General features: G+C 38.4%; 1 protein-coding gene across 8 annotated transcripts in view; it reads left to right on the top strand.

Moving 5' to 3' along the window:
• LOC127577661 (serine/threonine-protein kinase BRSK2) overlaps window positions 1-22,453 on the top strand; it is a 773,538-nt gene that overhangs the window by 239,113 nt on the left and 511,972 nt on the right. For all 8 annotated transcript variants that reach the window (XM_052029044.1, XM_052029045.1, XM_052029037.1 and 5 more), the window contains one exon: window positions 18,846-18,940. In XM_052029044.1, the coding sequence (XP_051885004.1) occupies window positions 18,846-18,940 (95 nt within the window). The remainder of the gene's footprint in view (window positions 1-18,845; window positions 18,941-22,453) is intronic.

The raw sequence follows: 22,453 nt of genomic DNA, 5'->3' as shown, positions 1-22,453 counted from the left end.
GCTATGCTTTGGGCACTAATTATTTTCAAATGAAAATTCTTAAGGGAAGTGGAAATAATTTTCAATTCCTTCAAAGCTTTTGTACTTTGCATAATCCATATAGTAGCTGCTTCAATGGAAAGCATCTTCCATTGCAGCTCCCATAACTCAATGTAGTACATTGCCCCTCAGGCTTCACATTTGGCACCAGCTGAAATTTTTTTTGTTGAACTGAACCACAAGAACTTAACAGTCATTATCAGACATCCTAATTTAATGAGTTGTGCATGATCATGAGTGCAAAAAATCACCAGTGAAATAAAATAAGTGTTTGCTAACACTATTAGTTCATCCATGTGGAGTTGCTCTTTGCTGAAGGCTTTATGGGTAAAATTTGGGCTGAGCCAGACTTTCTCACTATCTTTGAGCTATAATGCAAGGGGAAACATATTATTCTAATTAGCTCTGGTGCCCTGCATGAGATGATATTTTCTAAAGGGTTCAGCAGACGGATCAATTTGAGTTTCAACTTCAGAGGAAACAAAGGATTTAAGTAACAAAGTCAGTGGAGAAAAAGCAGGAGTTCCTTGACTAGTAGTGCTTGTTTATTTATTTTCAACTACACCACCTCTGAGTACAGATCACTATCCCCAACAATGCAGAATACATGATCAACTACAAAATAATTACATGTACTAAATGACCACAGATAAAACTATTTCATTGCAGCTGGCTGTTTCCAGTAATAGTCTCAGCTTTCATCGAGTTGGTAAGATTATATTGGAAGATAGATGCAGAGAGGTTTTTTAGATTCCTCATAGTAGGTTCTCTTTCTGCTTAATTAATCCTAAACTATCACTTTAAATGTTCAGGTATGGCCATGCACTGGCTTCTCATCCTGTGATAGCCCCTGTTGTCCCATTATAGGGGGTACTGACTTTTGTTTGTTGCCTTGTATTTTTATGTATTCACTTTCAGCATAAAGCAGATCAACAAAAGGGGAAAACAAATCTGTGCACCATGAATCCACTTATCAACAAGATTTAAAAGCAGCCCTTCAAGAGTAATGAAGATAGAACAGCTGCTTATGATTGCACATAGCAATAATCACAGTATAATACCCTACTAAATGCATTAACTGTTTTCCAAAATTTATTTTTTTTTAAACTTGTATGAGAAATGCGTTCAACAAAATTATTACAGCACACTTAAATGCAGGAAGATTGAAATGATGTGAGGGTAGTAACATTAAAAATTTAAATGTGAATTAGCATTGAGAACAGAGACCAAAATTATATGACAGAATCAGTATTAAGGAGAACTTGTTTCTCAAATGCGATAGAAACAAAAGGATCATTAATTTAAAAGAGAAGTGTCATTATGATTGGCTAATTCTAACACACACTGAGCACATGTTTTAGGTTCTAAAGTTGAATCTTTTTAAGGTTAAATATGTTTTAAATCTGCACAAAGTTATAAAACAGAAAACATCTTGGATTTATGGTGCATGTCCCAAACTCATAATATTCCAATACATCCAATGAAGTATTTTAAATTTAAGTCACTATTGTAGGAGACACGAATGTTTTACTTTGGTTTTTGCAGATTATGGAGACTGAGCTGAGGATTGGGGACAGGGTGGGCTGTTGCAGATGCAAGGATTGGGAAGTATTATAATGCTCCAAGCACTTTGGGTGTGGAGCAGCATGATCAACCAGCTGGTATTCCTGAATGTGATCTTCCTCAGTTTATAACTTTGTATGTGCTGTATATAATAGTTCAGCAAAGAGAAAATGGAACTATGGATCAGTCTGTATCATTGTTGTTGTAATACAGTACTGCTTAGTGTGGAGGCTAAATTATGTAAAGTGCATCGGATGATAATAGTGCTTAGTGCCACTTGAATATCAGAGAAAATGTATTAAAAATTCCAGTGAGCTTCCAGCTACAGAGAGAACCTGAGTGGTGGTGTTCATCAGGGCTGAAAAGTCAAAGAGTAGTTAAGACAATGCAGTCTGTTGTAAATAAGATGCATAATTACTGTCAACTTCCAAAGCACGTTTTGATCCTCAGGACAATTTGTGCAATTAAAATCAATAATGTGCATTTGTATTAGGATACCACCTTATTCAAAGCTGGGTCACTTCAGCGGAAATACTGACATGACCAAGAATGCTTTAGATGTGAGAGTGAAGACCCAGAAAAAACGCAGCTCAGGAGAAGGCTGGAGTACTACATCCTAATCTTGGTAAATTTTACCCTGCTGAAGACCTTAGATAAATCGGGAAGAGATGATGGTGATTCTGTTGACGAGAGAGCCAGTTCAGCGATAAAGGACTCACTATAAGAAGAAAACCTTCAAACATTTTTATTGAAAAGGAATTGAATTCCTTTTAGAATAGTAGTGTATTAAAGAGTTAAACATCAGATTGGGTGTAATTGTTAGATTCTGAAGAAAAAATCCTCAGATTTGTAAATAAAAATATTCCATCTCTTCTATTGGGCCCTATCTTATAAAGAGAGACCAGTGTAAAGGTCCAGGTGAGGGCAAAGAAATCTCTGCTTTTGGACAGAAATTTTATCTGGCTGAATAATGCAAATGATTTAGATTATTTTCCCCCTTTAGCTGGCAATTATGAGTTCTCCGTCATATTAAGAGTAGTGATTATTTGGCCAAGGGTTGGCAAATTTTTACCTGCATAAATGTTTTTTTGAATTAGCCAACTTAGGCAATACCAAAACCAAGATTGCCTTTATCCCAATGACTTTGTAGTGCATCCATAGACATCATCTTTTCTTATCTCTCTTTTCTCAGGCCAATCTTTGCCTGGCTGAGTTATTAGTTGGTGGACTCCTGTGCAGCACTTTCCCAGAGAGGTCACATGCTGAAAAAGCAAGAAAACATTGAAAATTTCAGGAAAAGAACATAGAATGGTAACTGTGCAGAAAGAGGGCATTCAGTCCTTTGACTCTATGCTGGGTCTCTGCAAGAGCAGTGCCATTTTATCCACCTCCCGACCACTACCAATCTCATTCCCCATGGCTCTACATTTTCTCTTCTAGTAATCCAGTTCCCTTTTGAAAGCCAGGTATGAATCTGCCTTCACCCTTCACCAAGCAATGCATTTCAGATGAAAATTACTTGCTGTGTAATAAAATGTATTTCTGCATTAAACAAATCAGCTTAAATTTGTAACCTTCTGCAATTTTTTCCTTCCTCCCAAAATTCAGTAGATTAGTATTGCCCTAAATTCACTGGGAGGCATGTTTAAGATACACCCTCAAATTCTAAATTCCATTGGAATATGGAACTGTACAGAAACAAAGCCATTATCTTTTGTTTTGCTTGGCTTTATGAAGGCTTTTCTTTCTTGCCTCACTGAAATAATTGTAATAATCTTGGGTTTAAATTTAGAGCTCCAATTAATGAAATGGAATGGGACAGAGCCACTCTCCTCAATTCATTGATAAATAGCATTTTTTGTATTGTTGTCAAATGTGTGATAATCACATCTGATGCCAAGTAACAGCTGTGAGAGCTTGAATACATTTACAGTAACACTATTTGGCTACAGATTTTTGGCTTTATGCACTGTTACTATATGAATACTGTAATGACACATCAAGGGATAGTTCAGAGGCCCTGTTCCAGTTATCTTCCAGTTCAAGCTGCTTAAGATTCTTGCACATACACTGAAGAATGAGATATCTTCACATCAAAAATAAATGGCCAATAGTGGATTAAACATTAGAAGCTGTGCAACTCATGCAGAGTTCAGTGGCCAATGATGCTGAATTTGTGTCAAGTTATAATCTTGATTTTCCTATTTGAGGTAAACATAGTGTTTGATTTTTAAAAAATCTTCTCTTCTGGTGAATAAATTCCATTTTTGCAGAGAGTATAACCTGTACGTCCACTAGCTGTAACTGTGGTGTTCATACATCCAGGTAGAAGGATCAAAATTAGGCCAATGATGAGAGTAAGCAGAATCATTTTTAGTTTCATTAGAGGGCTGGGTATGTGACTGACTGTCATATCTGTACCTCCGTTGTTTTCCAACTTTTAGGGCTGCTTTTGTTTCATCTCAATTTCTTGGTTTGTATTTCAGGTTGCATTGATGGTTGTCTAACATGCTCTGCATCCCAAGAGTTGTTTTCTATCCCATGGCCTTTGTCTATATCTTCAGTGTCTTACAACCTTCCTTTACTGAACAACCCCTCTCATGTTCTCAGTATTCTACGCGCTGCTCATGCTGAGCACCTTATTTCCTCAGTAATTGCTGTTTCTTGAATGTGGGGGCTAAGATTCTGACGATGTCCACGTCATTCAGGTTCAATGCACTATGAGAAGGCTTACATAGAGTCATACAGCATGGAAACAGGCCCCTTGGCCCAACTGGTCCAAGGCTGACTGTGTTGCCTAGTGAGCTAGTCTCATCTGCCCTGCCAGTTGTTTTAATGAAAGAAGGCTCTACAGAGATTGTTGGTAGGGAAAGGCAGAGAAGGCAGAAATAACTTGTTCTGTACAGTAACATCTTTTGGCATATTATTGATAATGTTTCTTTTATTGAAGCAATATGTGTAAAAATATCTGTTTTACATAGATAATAGGTAGCAATACTATATTGAATAGTGCTAATTCAAAATAGTACTATAACTAACAAGTAAATGTTGAGACATAGTGTAATTTACTTTGGACTAAACTTTTTAAAATGTTATTTCTTTTGTGGAAGCAAAGAGATGTTTCATCTGCTTCATTTTGCATTTACATCTCTATGAGCAAAATATGAGCTTTTATACTTAATCTCTTCAATTTTAGTATAGAATATATTTCATTATATTGAATTTTACTGTACTTCAACTGAGTTTAAAATACATTTACTACATCTATCATTTTTTTGCAATAATTTATTATTAGTAATAAAAATTTGTATTTTCTCATCTCAAATTAAGATATTATTCATGATTTACATGAGTAGCGGTTAGCGTAACGCTATTACAGCACTGGCGACCCGGGTTCAATTCCGGCCTCTGTCTGTAAGAAGTTTGTACATTCTCCCCATGTCTGCCTGGGTTTCCTCTGGGTGCTCCGGTTTCCTCCCACATTCCAAAGACGTACGGGTTAGGAAGTTGTGGTCATGCTATGTTGGCGCCGGAAGTGTGGCGACACTTGTGGGCTGCCCCCAGAACACACTATGCAAAAGATGTATTTCACTGTGTGTTTGGGTGTGCATGTGGCTAATAAAGATATCTTATTCACCAACAGTGTAATTTGTTGATGATTCTACTTTCAGATAAGGTTATCTTGTAAATGCTAATTTAAAAAAAAAGGAACTTGATTAAATATGCCACTAGGTGTGCTGGGGGACCTTGATGTTCAGAGTGGCACAGCTAATAGAGCTGCTATCTCTCAGCTGCAGAGGCCAGGGTTCAATCCTGACCTCGGAGGCTGTCTGTGTAAAGTTTGCATGTTCTCCCTGTGACTGTGTTGGTATCATCTGGGTGCTCCGGTTTCCTCCCATATCCCAAAAACGTGGGTCAGTATGTTGATTGGCCATTACAAATTGGCCCCAGTGTGCAGGTGAGTGGTAAAATGTGGAGTGACGATGAGAATGTGGGCAAAGTGACATGGGTTAGGGTTGGATCAATGTAAAAATGGGTGCTTGTTGGTCAGTGTGGACTTGGTGGGCCAAAAGACCTGTTTCCATGTTGTATTTCTCTGTAACTCTCTGAATTACTCTTCAGCAAAAATGTGTTGTTGTGGTGATGTATTTGAGAGTGATGCCTATTGATTGGAAGCCAGTTATGGCAGTTTTGCTGCTCTTAAAACAAAAAATCAATTCTTACTACCACATACTGCTTGCAATTCTAAAAGCAGAGGACCTAAATATTAAGGCTGTCACTTCTACAATGCATTTGTTATTTCCGGTGTGTCTACAGCACATTTAGCTATGCACAGAAGGGAGCATATTGGTTTACTGCCTTGCTCAAGAGGCAGTAACTGTAGAATATTGACTTATACCCTCTTAGCTCGTTTTAGCCACTCCATCCCATAGGTTTCTCATTTTCTACACTCCTTAATGTTATATGATCTGTTCACCCTTTATATGTATAGACAGACAATAGTATGGTCAGGCAGAGAGGAAATGATCAGGTAATTCCTCTGTCAGTTAAGCTTGGTGACAGCACTGCTGTGATTGACAAAAATTGGCTTTATTCCTATAATTTATATGTTACTGTTCTCCAATAAAAAGATGTTTTCCAATTACCCTCTCCCCTTTTATATGCAGTTTCTGTTTTCTCTACCTTTTTAAATAGACTTTGTTCTCTCAGTGATGTGACTGTTTTCTGTGAGTCACATGCCCCACCCTACCTCTAACTCACTGTCTGACTTTGTCAATAAATACTCTGATATATGAAATGACTATGGATGGGACATTGGTTTAGCACTTATAACCCTCATTCGTATTTGGGAATAACAAAATTATTGCAAATAACCTCTGCTGGAAAGACTATTCTACAGTGCTTTCTTCAGAGTTTTTAATAATGCACATTAAGTAGATCGGCTTACAGAGGCCATATATTTTATTGCCACAAATTCCTTTCAGTCCTTCACATTTAATGCCAAACCATCATTTTGCTTGTGGAGCTAGTTGTGCCATCTTCTTGAAATGTTACAACCTGTATTGAAAGTAGCCTCTCAGTGCTACATAAGAATTAGGAGCAGGAGTAGGCCATCTAGCCCTTTGGCCTGCTGTGGCATTCAACAAGATCATGGCTGATCCTGCACCTCAGCTCTATTTTCCACTATTCATCTCATTCCTCTCATTTCCAGAAATCTATCATCCGTGGTTTAAAATGAAATCAATGACTTGGCCCCATAGCCCTCTTGGATTGAGAAATTCAAAGATTAATCACCTCTTAATCCTTAATCCTCTTCATTTCAGTCCTAAATAGTTTACCCCTTATTTTGAGACTGTGAATCCTGGTTCTAGACTCCTTGGCTAAAGGAAATGTTCTCTGTTCATCTACCCTATAGAGCCCTGTAAAAAGTGTTGTATGTATGAAGTGTTCAATGAGGTCATCCCTCATACTGTTAAACTCTAGAGAATAGAGACGCTGTGTACTTGGCTTTTCCTCATATGATGCTCACCAACCCAGGAGCCAGTCTGATGAACATTTGCCACGCTTTCTCTATAACATAAGTATATCCTCCTTTAGATGGGATGTGCCAAATTGTACACAATACTTCAGGTGTAGTCTCACCAAGGCCCTATATAATTGTAGTGAGAGAGCTTTACTCCTGTACTCAAATCATCTTGCAGTGAAGGCCAATTTACCATTTGCCTTCCTAATTGCCTGCTGCACCTGCATGTTGTCTTTTGTTTCTGTACAGCATCAGAAATGCTAACATTGAACATGTCGAAATATTGAGATTTGAAATCCCACAAAGAGGGAAGTGCCATGGCATCAGAAGGATTTATGTGGCACATTGTGATTATAGATAACAAGATGGTATGCTGCAAGAGCACCTGAAACACTGGGAAGCACTGCAGCTTTTGGTTATTTTCAATGATAATTTAACATGTCAAAAACAAAATCCACAAGATATTACATCATTTAGGATAACTAAGAAAATCTGAGAAGGGGATAACTTTACAATTTGCGTTGTTAAATTTGAAACTTGCTGTTAAACATATACCCAAAATGAAAGTCAAGAGCTTGCTTCTAGGCTAATGATCTTTGAATTTAGAACAAGAATCTGTTTAAAAGTTGCCTAGAAAGAACTCTTTCATGTTTTCTCCTCCACTGGGTTAAAATCTGGTCTTGGCTTTGTACTTCTGTACACTTGTGGTGCCTTTGCTGTTGTGTCCATGCTGGCTCTTCATAATATAATGTTTGAACACAAATTAAACACAATTTTTACAAGAAAGTATATGTTTTCTTGTGAATGCTGCTTATTTGCTGCTATGTGCTTGTGATGCTGCTGCAAGTAAGTTTCTCTCATTGCACCTGTGCACACATGTACTTGTGCATATGACAATAAACTCGACTTTGGCTTTTTGACTTTGATTGGGTACTGCCAGGCCACTAGCCCTGGCTTCCAAAACAGCTCCACTTTCAAGTGCTGAGAAGAATTTAGTTGATACAGTGGCAAAGATATTTGCATTCTTTCATTTAACTGAGGGGAGAACTTATATGTTTGCTTAAGATCAACTTTGACATTATTGGTAACTGCCTGCAATTTTATGTTGAAAATTTCTACTTCAAATGTTTGTCTTTGGCTTGACTCCTGACTGCCAGATCCCATCCTCTGCTTGCAATCTGAGGCTGGCAGGTTCCAGAATTGAATGACCAGACCCAGTCTGCAAACTATTCCCTTTTGATGCACAAGATTTTGAACATACGAGTTGGAAGTAAGAGGAAGCCAGTCATTCTCAGGTCTGCTCCACCATTTAATAAGATCATGGCTTATATAATTGTAACAATTCTGCATTTCTCTCCATCCATGGTAACCTTTCACTACCTTAGAACATAGAACATTACAGCACAGTCCAGGGCCTTTGGCCCAGGAAGTTGTGCTGACATTTTATCCTGCTCTAAAATCTATCTAACCCTTCCCTCCCACATAGGCCTCCATTTCTCCAGAAATCATTTGTCTATCTAAGAGTCTCTTAATGTCCCAAATGTATCTACCCCCACAACCTCTGCTGGCAGTGCATTCCACACACCTACCACTCTGTGTAAAAAAACACCATACCTCTGACATCCCCCTTGTACCTTCTTCCAATCACCTTCAAATTATGCCCCCTCATGTCAGCCATTTTCACCCTGGGAAAAAGTCTCTGACTGTTCACTCAATCTATGCCTCTTATCATCTTCTAGACCTCTATCAAGTCACCTCTCGTCCTCCTCCTGTCCAAAGAGAAAACCCCTAGCTCACTCAACCTATCCTCATAAGACCTTGTTTATCATTTCTGAGGAAGTGAGTGCCAAAGGATCATGACCCTCTGAGAGAAAACATTTCACTTCTTCTCTGTATTTATGGGCGAACACTTAGTTTTTTCTAGTAGCAATGCCTAGTTTTAACGTAAGAGGCGATATACTCTTCATATCTACCCTGTCAAGACCTCATGATCTTGTATGTTTCAACCGTTCCCTCTCACTTTTCTAAATCCCTAGGCTGTCTAACCTGTTCTCATAAGACAATATGCCCATTCCATGTATTAATCTGGTAAACCTCTGAACTGATTTCAATGCATTAATATTCTTCCTTAAGTAGGGAGAGCAATGCTGTACACAGTAGTCCAAATGTTGTCGTACCAGCACCCTATATAACTGAAGCATAGCTGCCCTACTTTTGTATTGAATTTCCCATGCAAAGACAATAACATTTGGTTAGCTTTCCTAATTTAATGGCTGTGCCAGCATAATATCCTTTTGCAAACCATACACTAGGATGTCCAGATGCCTCTGTATCTTGGAGCTCTGCAATCTCTCACCATTTGGATGATGTGCTTATTTTTATTTTTTCCAGCCCAAATAGGGAATTTCACAATTTAATTTTGTGTCATCATCAAACTTATCAACAATGCCTTCTGTGCCCTTATCCCCCTGTGGCACACCACTCTCTACATCTTCCCAACCAGGAGAAAAGACCCATAATGGCAACTATTTCCTTTTAGCCAGCCAACTTCTACTCATGGCATTATGCTGTCTCCTACATCATGACCTTTTCTGTAGTAACTTTTGCTGCTGCACCTTGTCAAATGTTTTCTGGGAACCCAAGATAAGTACATCCACAAGCTTTAGTCACCTCAATTAAGGAAGGCTGTTAATGCTTGGAAGAAGTTCAGAGAAGGACTGAAACCTGAAATCAGCAAGTTGTGTTGTGAGGAAAGGTTGAACAGGCTGGAGTTTAGAGGGCTGAGAGGGAACGATTGAAATATACGATACAGAAGGATCTTGACAGGATAGATGTGGAAAGGATGTTTCCTCCTGTGGCAGATTCCAAAAGAAAGGTCTTTTTTAAATAAGGAGTTGCCCATTTAAGAAAGAGACGAGTCTTTGGGACTTTCTTCCTCAAACGTCAATGGAAGCAGTGTCTTTGAGGACTTTTAGGGAAGAGGTAGGGAGATACTTGATAGCAAGGGGTGAAAGGTTACTTCTGGTCGACTGGAATGCGAAGGTCACAATTGGATTAGCCATGATCTTATTACATGATGGAGCAGACCTGAAGGGCCAAATGGCCTACTAGTGTTTCTCCTTTATAAGTTTTCATGGCAGCATAAAGAAGGAAGTTAATTTTCAAAGAAAATGTTTTTACGGTTGATTGCATTATAACAAGGTGGAATTAGTGCCACTCTGATGTACATTCAGTTCCTTCAGGCCTGTGGTGGGACATGTCACAGGAACATGTAGCTGTCACAATGATTAACAAGTAAAAGTAGTCAGTAGGTGGCTGAACTGTCCAGCAAGGTCATTCTGCTCCAAACCTACTTCATTCTGATGGCTCATTCTTCATTATGTTACGGACTAGGTTACTATTGGTGAATGTCCCTTTAAGATAGAGTTGTGTGTGTGTGTGTTGTGATGACATCAACAGAAGATAAGGATGTAATGACGTTGGTGGAGCAGACAGTCGGAGTCAGTCAGAGAGGAGAAGAGAGAGAGACAGACAGACACCAGCCTGCTGGTCTCTATCGATGGATGAAAAACAATAACTGTGCCTGTCACTACAATCCACGTATGGATTTTTAGTATAATCCAGTGGAGTCCACTTTGTTGTTAACCTGTAGAAGGAAACAGGTATTTGTGTGGACGGCCACGATTCGAACGCCTTTCGGGGTGGGAGATACTTCGGAACAAAGCAGTGGAGTAGTCACTGCTGAGGAGACACTGAGGTGTTGTATGGGTTCCATCGTGGAACATTTGGATTTCGTAATTACTCTCTATTTTCTCTCTACGTTTTGTCTTCAGTCAACGGTGGTTGTTGAAGAAGCCTTTGCTCACGTTTCACTTTATGGCTTGTTGAACTGAACTTTGAGAACTATTCCTGGACTTGGAGTTTGGGAATTTGCCACACACACACTTCGAGTTTGGTTTTGGTGGTTAATATTTAAGATCTAACATTTTTACTTGTAACATGCTAACATTTTTACTTTTATTTTTCTTATTATCATAAGTAGTTATTAATAAAATAGTTTTTAACACTTATACATGACTCAGTGTGCTTCTTTTGTTGCTGGTTCGTAACAATTACTCTCCAGTGGCCATTTTTAGAAAAATGCATTTGACTGTTGGTTGAAGACCATGTAGGTTTTGGTTACCACTTTTCTTTGCTACCAAACATGCACTAGCTTTGCTATCAAGTAAAGGATTACAATCTGTCCAAGGTGCCATGAAGCTGCAGATGTCAGTGGGCATGTCCCAGCAAGGAGCAAATTCTGGAGTTTAGGGATAAAAGAACCATCACTTTCTATCATGGCAGCAAGTCCATTGAAGCTCAGCTGAAGGCTCTTCTTCAGTCTTTCAGAGTGCAGCGGAACTGAATTACTGTCACACCACCCAAGGGTTCAAAACGATCAAAGGTTTTTAATCCATTACTTAGAATTAGAAATTTACATTTCATGAGAAACGAAACATTTGTATGGATTACTTGGGATCAGTCTGTAAGAAGTGCATTCACTCAATGTTATGGTGTGAAATTAAGTTTCTTTTTTCTCCCCCATCCTCATAATACTCAAAATCAATCTGGAAGCAAATTAATTACACACTTGTGCTTGTATTTGTGGAGGAGATTATTTTGCTCAATTTGAAGTCGAGCATTTGTTATTAAAGAACTTAAGTAACCAAGAGATTGGAACACATCTAGTAATCTTAAACAATGTGTAATTAAAATAAAGTATTGGTTCTGGTCATGATACTATGTTTAGACTGTCAGTCAAATCATATGATTAAAAGGGATATCTGGATGATGAGAGCTTTACTTTGTGCATCACCAATTAAGTTAATTTCACAATTAATTGTAGATAATACATGCAGATATTACTCAAGTAATTGCAGGTTTTATTTTCTTTTCCTGTTGTATGTTTATTTCAGTATGAAATAACAAATATTAAGATTTTTGGTGTTAGGAAGTTGAACATAATTTAAACCAATTAATTATTTATGAGTACTAAGAGTTATTGTTATATTCTGAGAGAAAAGGAGAACCATGAATTTACTGAACAACTTTGATCTTAGGACATCTCATAAAACCTTTGCAGCCAGTTAAGTGCCTTTGTAATGTAGACACAGTTGTAATGTGGGAAATCTAACAGGCCATATGCAAACAATAAGCTCCTACAAAGAGCAATGTACCAATGGTCAGATCAAATGTCTTTCTGTCATTGATTGAAAGATCATTATTGGCCAATCTGCACATTCCCTAAAATAGGGGTCCTTGTATTTCAGATCATACAGTAGCCTCGAATCAGCACTGTACCTCAGAACAGGAGTATCTCCTTTGTACCATGCATTAGACCAGCATCCGTTTCCCTGCATTATATGTGTGAAGGCAGCCTGTGCTCTGTTTACTCCTGGTATCAGAATCCTGTGCTCTATTTCATCTTGACAGGAGACATTGCCGTCTTTGGTGTTTGTCTAGCAGGAACTACGCAACCTGACAGAAAATCCTGGCTCTGTCGTATATATATATATGACAGCCTTGCCCCACGCTGTGACTGACAGTAGTTTGCTCCCCATATAGGAAAAAAGGAGCCTATGCCGCATACTGCCTCACAGCACTATTGATCCAAGTTCAATTCTGACTTCTGGTGCTATTTGTATTGAGTTTGCATGTCCGTCCTGTGATTGTGTGAATTTCCTCCAGGTGTTGCAGTTAACTCCCATGTCCCAAACACGTGTGGTTTGTTAAATTAATTGTTCACTTTAATTGCTCTTAGTGTATAACCTGGAGCAGCTTTTGGGATGGTATGGAGAATAGTTTACAGGGAATATTAGTGAGGGAATGCAATTACTCTGTGAGCCGGCATAGACTAAATGGACTGAATAGCCTCTTTCTATATCATGGGGAAATTTGGGAAATGGGAAACTGTTCAGCACATGGTCTCCAACAAGAACCCATATGCCATAGTGTGATTGACCAGAGCCTTATTCCATTGTTTGTCTCCATATGCTCCAGATGGTGGTCTGATGGGAAAGTGTGTTTCATTGTCTATCTGACATAGAGAGAGAGAGCATGGAAGCAGGCCCTTTAGTTTATCGAGTCTGCGCCAACCATCTGGCTCCCACTTTTACACTAATCTTACCCTAATCCATTTTATCCTCCCTGCATTCCCATCAACTCCCCCCACCCAGATTCTACAATTTATCTGCACACGAGAGACAATATACAGTGGCCAATTAACCTATCAACCTGCATACTTTCGGCATGTGGGAGGAAACTAGAGCATTGGGAGGAACCTCGTGGTCACAGGGGCAACATGAAAACTCCACAGATGGCACTGGAGATCAGGATTGAACCTGGGTCACTGAAGCTGTGAGGCATAAGCTCTACTAGCTGCACCACTGCACCTAAACCTCTGGCGATATCTAATAAGAGCCTGCAGCTCTGGTGATATCTAGTGGGAACCTGTGCTCCAGGTGGTGTCTGACTGTGCAGCCCCAGAGTTAGATAAATCATTTGTACACCTGGTGTATTTGGATACAGAATGGAAGAGAGGAACTTGCAATTTCAGTAATTTGTCAGTAATGATTTCTATTTTGGAAGAGTGGGCCATGTCTAGCTTTTGTTCTGTATGTCAGACATTTGTGAATCCCTCTTATCATCCTGTCCACCGAATCATATCTTGCAGAGTGTAGAACTGTGTCAAGGAAATGCACAATTGCTCTATTTGAATTTCTTGCCTGTAGGTTGGATAGCAAGAAACCTTGCTATTGGACAGTCCAACTACTATCTTGAATTGGCCTTTATCTTGCTCCTCACAAGACGCAAAGCTTGAAGCTGAGAAGAAACCTTGCAGCATAGAGTAAGCTTCTTTCCTGCAGCACAGCAGTTTGAGGGTACTAGGTTATTGATATTATAAATAAGCTTGTGCTGAACTCTATTTATCTGTGGAATCCACTTGTAACTTTGCCCGTTCCTAGACCTCTGCTTCATAATACTGTAAGGCTAGGTTAATCTGACCCATAAAACTAGGTAAAAATACCATAAGAGTGAGATCACAATGTATGCCTATATTAATATGCAAAGAGGGCAGCAAATTCAGAGGGAAGAAGAGGTTTGCTGGAAACTGCAAAATGCCTAAACTCATTGGTCAGTTAATGTTGGACTTAGACTAGGGCAGCCTCGTAATCCCTAGGGTAGGGACATGTTCGGCACAGCTTTGTGGGCCGAAGGGCCTGAATTGTGCTGTAATTATTCTATGTTCTTTGTCTGTTTTACCCTCAGCCTTCACTTGTTGGAGGTGCACACTGAGCTCAAAATAAAGTGATTGCAGGAAATTAGAATTGATGCTTAACTCTGGAAACATTTCAGTTAATAAACAGAACAATAATTTGTTTTGTCTTCTTGCTGCATACTTAGAGATTTAACCATCTAGTTTAGAGAATAATTATTAGAGATTTAACCGTCTGAGATTAAAAGAAAACTCCTTTCTGTTGCTTTTGTTTTTCTCAGAACTTATTCCTTCTTACCATCTCATTTCTCTCTCCACACCTGATTTAATACTGATGCACCTTATGTCCTGTTGATCAATTTCTAACTCAATTTTTCTATCTCAGTGAGCAAAGTGGTTGCTATTCACTGAGGCAGCAGGTGGCCCACTGACCCTGCAGGTCTGGTAACTCACAGAGAAAACATTTTCTAGCTTGGGGATACAGGTTACAATCTTGAAATGATGATATACTCAGCAAGCTGCTTCAATGCAGCAAATGTACTAGATTATTGGAATTGTTTGCTTATGTTGTCCTATTTTCCTCCAAAGAGGAAGTTAACTGTGGACTGTGCTAGGCTTCCTGTCATTTTTTTGTTTGTGGAGAATGACTATAGTGTTCACTTCAGTTGCAGAAGGATCTGAACTTCCCACAAGTATCAGTCTCCAACATGAACTTGTATTTCATGTAGCAATGAATGCACAAGAGATGAATCTCACTGCCAAGCTTAACCTTCCTTTCATTCCCATGTCCTCCAGTGCAAGTTCAGCAGGTTCATTTGAGGGGCTGAAAGATATGCAGCCCATTCTAGTTGAGTAAGGTTAATATTTAAGCCCACACCTTGAGTGTAGAATGTTCCCAAAAGGTCTTCCACATGATTCTTGTCCCTCTGCAAAGGAGAAAGTGTTGCCGAAAAGTGAAAAGTATTTCTGTGAATTCTGAGTAATCTCGAATGTAGCAAATAAAATAAATGCTCATACAGCTTCTGTGAAGTCTGAACCAAGACAGATTCTGAGAGCCGGGTAGAGCTGATGATTGAAAACCTTCACCCCTGGCAACAGAGCAGCAACAGATGGAACATTTCCTCAACCAGCAGATTTGTTTCACCATTTTTTGCCTCTTGATACTTAAGCCTTTGCTCATTTGCATTCCAAAGCAGCAAGGAAAGATTGCACTTGTACAGGAATTGTGCCATGATTTGTGCCAGTTTCTGTACCAAATCTTGAGGAAGAATATCTGTGGAAATTTCCCGTGGAGCTCATTGACTTATCCTTGTATGAAAACTTGGAGGAAGAGAAGAACGAATGCAGTGCTGCCAACTGTTGTCCATTTGTCTCACAACTTCATAAGATATTATTAAAATGCTGTATTCCCTCAGAAAATATAGAGCTACTATACTGCTAATTAGTGGGGGTTTTCCTTTCATGCCTATCAGAAAGGCCATTTTGTCGTTTAGAATTACTGGTAGTATTTGAAAACTTTGGGTGCACTGATTACAACATTACTTAAGTCTAGCACAGGTGTCAGCAAGAAACAAAAAATGAAGAAGCTCCATAACTCTCAATTAAGTGCCTCAGCAGAGTTGGGCTTGCAATTTTTGACACAATGAACCCCAGTTTTTTTTAATAATTAAAGGAAATTCTCATAAGCAGATTTTCATGGTGGCAGAACTAAATGAAAGACGTACATTTCTATAGCACTTTTCCAAACCTCATATTGTTGTAAAGAATTTTGCAGCCATGGAAGTACTTTTTGTACTTCTATTTAGGAAATGAATGGTAGATACCTTTAGCTGACTTATCTTGGTAGTTGTAGAAATGATTTTGAAAATTCTCATGTAATATTGTTAAGCATAAAACTGATATAACTTGGTAGTGCTGTAATTTGCTCAAAAGAAAATGATGTATTGTCACTTATGCTAGAACTACATTGCAACTTGTCTAATAATCTGCAGAAAATAAGACTGAAAAGAACAAAGATATTGCCATGTTTAGATTCTTGATATATAATCTGGGAGCCATTCAGTATAAATGTTCAAGGAATAATAGTTGATCTCTTTCTTGAATTCCAATTTTTTGTCCAAACCCATATCCCTCAATTCCCTTCATGTTCAAAAATCATGGATTGCAGCCTTGAATGTACTCAATGACTGAACATTGGCTGATCCATAGAAAATTCTAAAAATTCATTGTCCTCTAAGTGAAGAAATTTCCTCACGACCACATTATTAAATATCTGATCATTTGCTCTAAGACTTTGTCCCCTACACTAGTCTCTCCATCATGTGAAGCAATGTCAGAACATCCACCCTGTTGAGCCCTTTCAGAATTTTAATTCAACGAGATTGCCTCCTGTTTATAAGAACATATGAATAACATAAGAAAATCAGAGCAGGATTAGGCCACTGCCCATCAAGTCTACCCGGCCATTCAATATAATCTGCTCCAGGCCTCATCTCTTCTGTGCTAGTTCCCCATAACCTTTAATTCCAAGATCTTTCAAAAAATTATCTACTTGCTCTTTAAGTACCACAAATAATCTTGCCTCCACAACCCTCTGTGATAGCGAATTCCAGTGATTCACCACCCTCTGTGAGAAGAAGTATCTACACACTTTAAATTTTTAAAATGTTTTAAATGACCACTCCCTAATCTTCTAATTATGTCCCATTGTTTGAGATTCTCCCCCCAGTGGAAATATATCTATCTGCCCTCTCATGCTCCCCAAAGACCTTTATACATTTCAATAAGATCATCCCTCATTCTTCTGAACCTCAAAGAATATAGATCTAATTCCTTTAGTTGCTTGTGATAGGACAACACTCGCACCTCAGGAATTAACCTACTTGGACTGTCTACAAAGCTAATATATCCTTTCTTAAATAAGGAACCAAAACTGTGCTCAGTATTCAAGGTATGGTCTCACCAGTAACCTATACAGTTATTACAATGCTTCCCTATTTCTAAACTCCAATCCTCTTGCATTTAAGGCCAAAATGCCAACTGCCTTCCTAACCACTTACTGCACCTGCCTGCTATCTATTAGCAATTTATGCACAAAAACACTTAGATCCCTCTTCACCTGCAATCTTTCTCCATTTAGATAATAGTCTGCCTTTAGATTCCTCTTACTAAAGTGTATAACCATGCATTTTTCCATGTTGAACTCCATTTGCCAAATTTTCACCTGCTCACTCAATCTATCTACATCCAAATATAGAGTCCTAATATCTTCATGGCAACATGCCCTCCTACCTATTTTGGTGTCATCAGCAAACTTGAAGACCTTACTTTCTTTCCCCTCCACTAGTTCATTAATGTAAAAAGTAAATAATTGAGGTCCAAGACCTGATCCTTGAGGCACTCCAGTAGTTACATTCTTCCAGTCTGAAAAAGACCCATTTAATCCAACTCTCTATCTTCTATGTGATTAAAAACACTAATACCATGAGCTCTTCTGCACCAGTCTTTGCCGTGGCATCTTGTCAATTGCCTTCTGAAAATCCATATACATTACATCTACAGGTTTGTCTCCATCAGCTCAGCTTGTTACATTCTCAAAGAACTGCAGCAAATTTGTCAAACATGATTTTTCTTTCATAGAACCATGTTGACCTTGGTTAGATTACATCAAGCGTCTTTGAATGACTCACTGTTTCTTCCTTGAGTACAAACCCCAGATGGCTATTCTTCCAAACTGCGTTGAATTTAAACTAATTTTGCAGTGTAAATCTGAAGATTAATTTCTTCTTAAATGCAACAATCTAACCTTTGTAAAACAAAACCTTGTTAATACCACCAACTATACCAGTAATTGTTCGAGGCGTTCACAAGTCTATGCAAAGTGAAAAAAGACTTGAGCTTTGAGCTGCCAGTCATCTAATAATACTAATTCTCCAATGGATAGTTGATGGTGGACATGAGGTAAAGAATAAGTATCAGCTCACAAGGGGAAGCATAATCAAATATACAACAGTTAACTTCTTTTGCTGTTTTTAGATAACTCACTTGAAATAATTATGTTTCATAGGTAAAATCCTCTGTTTAGAGCTCAACAGAATTGCTGAAATGACTGTATGATGAGCATTGTGCCGAAAAGCCAACCTCTGTCTACTTCAGCAGAAATTCTCTGCTCGAGAGTCCATATATACAAATGGAAGTTTTTATTCATAGATTGTGGGATATCAGCCTTAAACTCCTGACCAGCTTCTTCCCCCATTGAAGCTCAAAATTCTGTAAACCCCCTTTACAGTGACAATTGCAGTAGCTCTGAAATGTTTGGGCTTAAGATTTTATTTTAATTAAGCAGTTAGTAATAATTTCATGATGATAAATAACTATTGTTGCTCAGCTTAAAAGCACCTGATATTGAAATGGTTCATAAATGGTTCTTAATCGGTTCTTTTTCTTATATTTTTCTTACAACAGGATTGGTGAAGCTTGGAGTCCACTGTGTAACATGTCAAAAGGTTGCAATAAAGATCGTCAACAGGGAGAAGCTCAGTGAGTCTGTGCTAATGAAGGTAATGGTCTATTGGGAGGGTTTCAGTAAAATTCTCCACTTTCAGGCTACTATTAACAAAATTAATTTCATTCATTATATAAAACAAATAAACTGTTATAACCCATCCTGTACCTGCATATTAATCACTAATAATTATCACAGAGACACAATGGAAGCAAATGCTGAATTAGTCTTGTCGAGAAATAACACACTGTAAACTTCTACCTAGTGGTTACATTGCATTAAACCAAGTTTGATTACAAAGTGCTTTTGAGTTTTGTTGGCACTAAAATTTGCATTTGGTGCTTTATGGTTACTATTAGTGCATTGCTTTCTATTTCCTACTTATACTGTACTTACATGGGGACATTTACACAGGACAAAATATTTGCAGAAAGGAGCTGAAGGACATATTCACATCAATTACTTTTCACGCCTAGCGTGTGCATGTTGATAGATTTATTGCCAAGAGAAAGCATGCGAGAGGTTTTAATGACAAATAGGCTGACACAAAACTTGTGAAATTAAAGCCCAAGTGGAAAGAATTCAGTTTATGGTAGATTGTTGTGGGGAAACTCTAAGGATCTAATTAAATCAGGTGAGTTTAGATGCACTATAAACTGTTTAAGAAGTTTTGCCAATAGAACTCTTGATAGAAGCCTTTATTAAACTGCACTGTCTGGACTCCTATTCTGCTGAGAAAGTATTGTATGTAGTAACAGGACATTATCAGTGCACTGTGAGAGTTCTGGCTTTGCTGTGTGACAAATGAATGCTCTATCCACAAACCTTCAGTAAATTTCTCTTGTCATGTTTCACAGCTAGAGCAAAATGAAAAACGGCAAGCTCTTTAGAAGAAATTCTGCAGGAATGTAAGATAATAACCAAACAGTAAAGGAACTGTTTGAAGTTTCAAATTAACTTTATTTAGACTTCAGCAGCATGGGATAGATTGCAGTAGTGGAACAAGAATGGTCTAATTGGTTATGATAATACTTAGTGTGGATGTTAAGGCTTATCATGTGTCTAACACTGCTGTATAATGCCTTTTACATTCAGAGAAGGAAGCGAAAAGGAGGCCACTTACCCTACCGCACCTGTGATGGTGTAAGCTCTCCTACTGCAGCTATCTGCTCTAATCCCATTTTCTGCCACTTTCCCCAAGAGGCACTCCAAAGTTTATATTCCAGTAGCGTGCATTGATGTGCTCTTGCTGCAAAGTCGCACATACAAGCATTTAGGCCTGTTAATTATCAATTTACTGCCAATTTTATACAGTTAAAAGTTTATGCCCTTTTAGCAGCAGTACAGAGTAACAGTAATTTTCAAAGAAAGTACATTGAAGTCAAAATAACCTTCACGATTAATATTAACAATCTTATTGAGTTGTCTGAATTGAGGATGCCATGAAGAAATATTTGCTGAGAAATTCCAGGTTGCCTTAATGGATGAGCTAAATACTTATTGGTCATAGGCCTGATTCGGTCAGAGGATCAGGTAAGTGGTCAGTTGGGAGAATGCATCTGAAGTGGAGATCCAAGTCTCCATTGGGGGGCCTTGGAATTGAGGAGTGTGCGGATGTGACTGGGCCTCAGTTGACTGGGCGTGATGGGTGGGGAAGTTTAAAGTTTGGGCAGATTAGAGAGGGAGATAGATGGCTGAGGTTCAAAGGTTGAGGTTGGATTTGGAGCAGATCCCTGGTTTGAGATTGGGAGAAAATTGGTGGGTAGGGGGAAATGGGGTCAGGGTGGGGCAGACTGGAATGTGTGGAGAGTCAGGGCCTAGGCAAGTTGGGAAAAGGTAGGTGAGTGGAGGATGATAGGGACTGGCAATAGTCACACAGTTGGAAAGGAATGGGAATCCTTGGATGGAGGGTGATAGGGTTCTGGGGCAATCGCATTGTTGGGATGAGGGAGATTAGTCGGGATGGGTATTAGTGGTTGGGGGCTAGGGCATTTTTGACAAAAGTATTAAAGGTTAAAATGGAACTTAATGGGGACCAAGTGTAGCACCCTTTCACACAGATCTAAATGCTAAATATTGGTTGCTTCCAGGACAGTGTAGTCTAATTTTCCCTCCAGTGCTTCTTTAGGAGCTTTCTTTGTATAATTTGATGTACGTCTGACGTGAAAATTACATCAGATGCACAAATGTAACTCTTGCCAGGAAGTGAATGGTTGAATTTCTGGATGGTTGAGAACTGACTCCAAAATGGTTGTTATCACTTTTCTTTCCTTGGTATGCACATTTTCAATTGAGCAACACTGAAATGAGCAGGGCTACGCAACAAATAAATATCATATTGCCTTGTGTCCTTTTCATTAATGACTCTATTGTTTGACAATTATGCACTGAAAGCTAAATTTCTTAGTTAAATTATGTTATGTCTTGATTTTGTCCACATCTTAATCCACCTCAGTTAAATATACTTTCCATACATTAATATTAGAAAATACTAGGTTCTTGATTGTCTGTCTTTACCTGGGATATAGCACATGATAGCACAACAAATATGACATTTATCTAACTGTTTATAGTAACTGAGTAACTCAAGTGACTAAAGTGAATGAAGAGCCCAAATTTCTTTTTCACTTAATATAAATAGAAAGAGTTCTTTAATAGTTTGTAGATTTGTGGGTTTATGCAAAGATACTTTGAACATGTAAAGCCAGAACCCTGGTATATTTTATCTTCCCATTATATTTGACAAACTTTGCCAAGGCAAGAATGGGGAGATTGTATAAATGATCTCCAAAAATGAAATAAAAAATAGCCGTCTGAGATGTATCTGCAGCGGAAAATCAAAGAAGCATTTGTGTGTGCATTTTCTTTCATTCCTTTCACCCTATTATTGGCATATGTACCTTCAGCTACCAAAGCTCTATAATCTGGAATTCCCTCTTTAGCCTTTTCACTGCTTTTCCTCCATTAAGACCCTTCTTAAGGTTGATCTCTTTGACTCAGCTTCTTAATCACATTGAATTCGTGATCCATTTTTGAATTATTGTGAAGCATTTTGGGGTATTTTCTACTTTAGGTATGATGTATCAGTGCAAGTTGTTTCATTCATTCATTTCAATGCCTTCTCATATCTTTTATTGGTTAATTCTGCTGATTTTTTTTGACATTATTATTTAGTAAATCAAAAGTGGTTTCTCATTAGCAGTTTTCTTCAGCTACAGTCATCAGTTTTGATGCAGAGTTCCCTTCCTCTTCATTTCCTGCTGCAATACTGTCAAGACTTCAGGAGCTTGACTCCAATTCTGTTTAACCACTGAGCAATCTTCTCGTGTTAGTAAAGCTGCAACTACCTCCAGTGCTGCTAAAAATCATTAATCTACCTTTCCCAATACTGCTCATTACCAGGCAACTTCTTACAAACCGTTTTATTTTGCAGCAGCTCCAGAGGGAGAAACTGAAATAGATGCAAAATTCAATGTTTTTGTATGTTTGAACTTTTGGTTACAGGAAAAAAGTACAAAGAACTTACTAGAATAAACTGTACAAAAAAAGTGTTCAACCTATTATGATT

Source organism: Pristis pectinata, chromosome 14 (assembly GCF_009764475.1).
Source record: "Pristis pectinata isolate sPriPec2 chromosome 14, sPriPec2.1.pri, whole genome shotgun sequence".
NCBI lineage: Eukaryota > Metazoa > Chordata > Chondrichthyes > Rhinopristiformes > Pristidae > Pristis > Pristis pectinata.
Note: the sequence above shows the minus strand (reverse complement) of the source record. Positions and strands in the feature narration are given on the sequence as shown.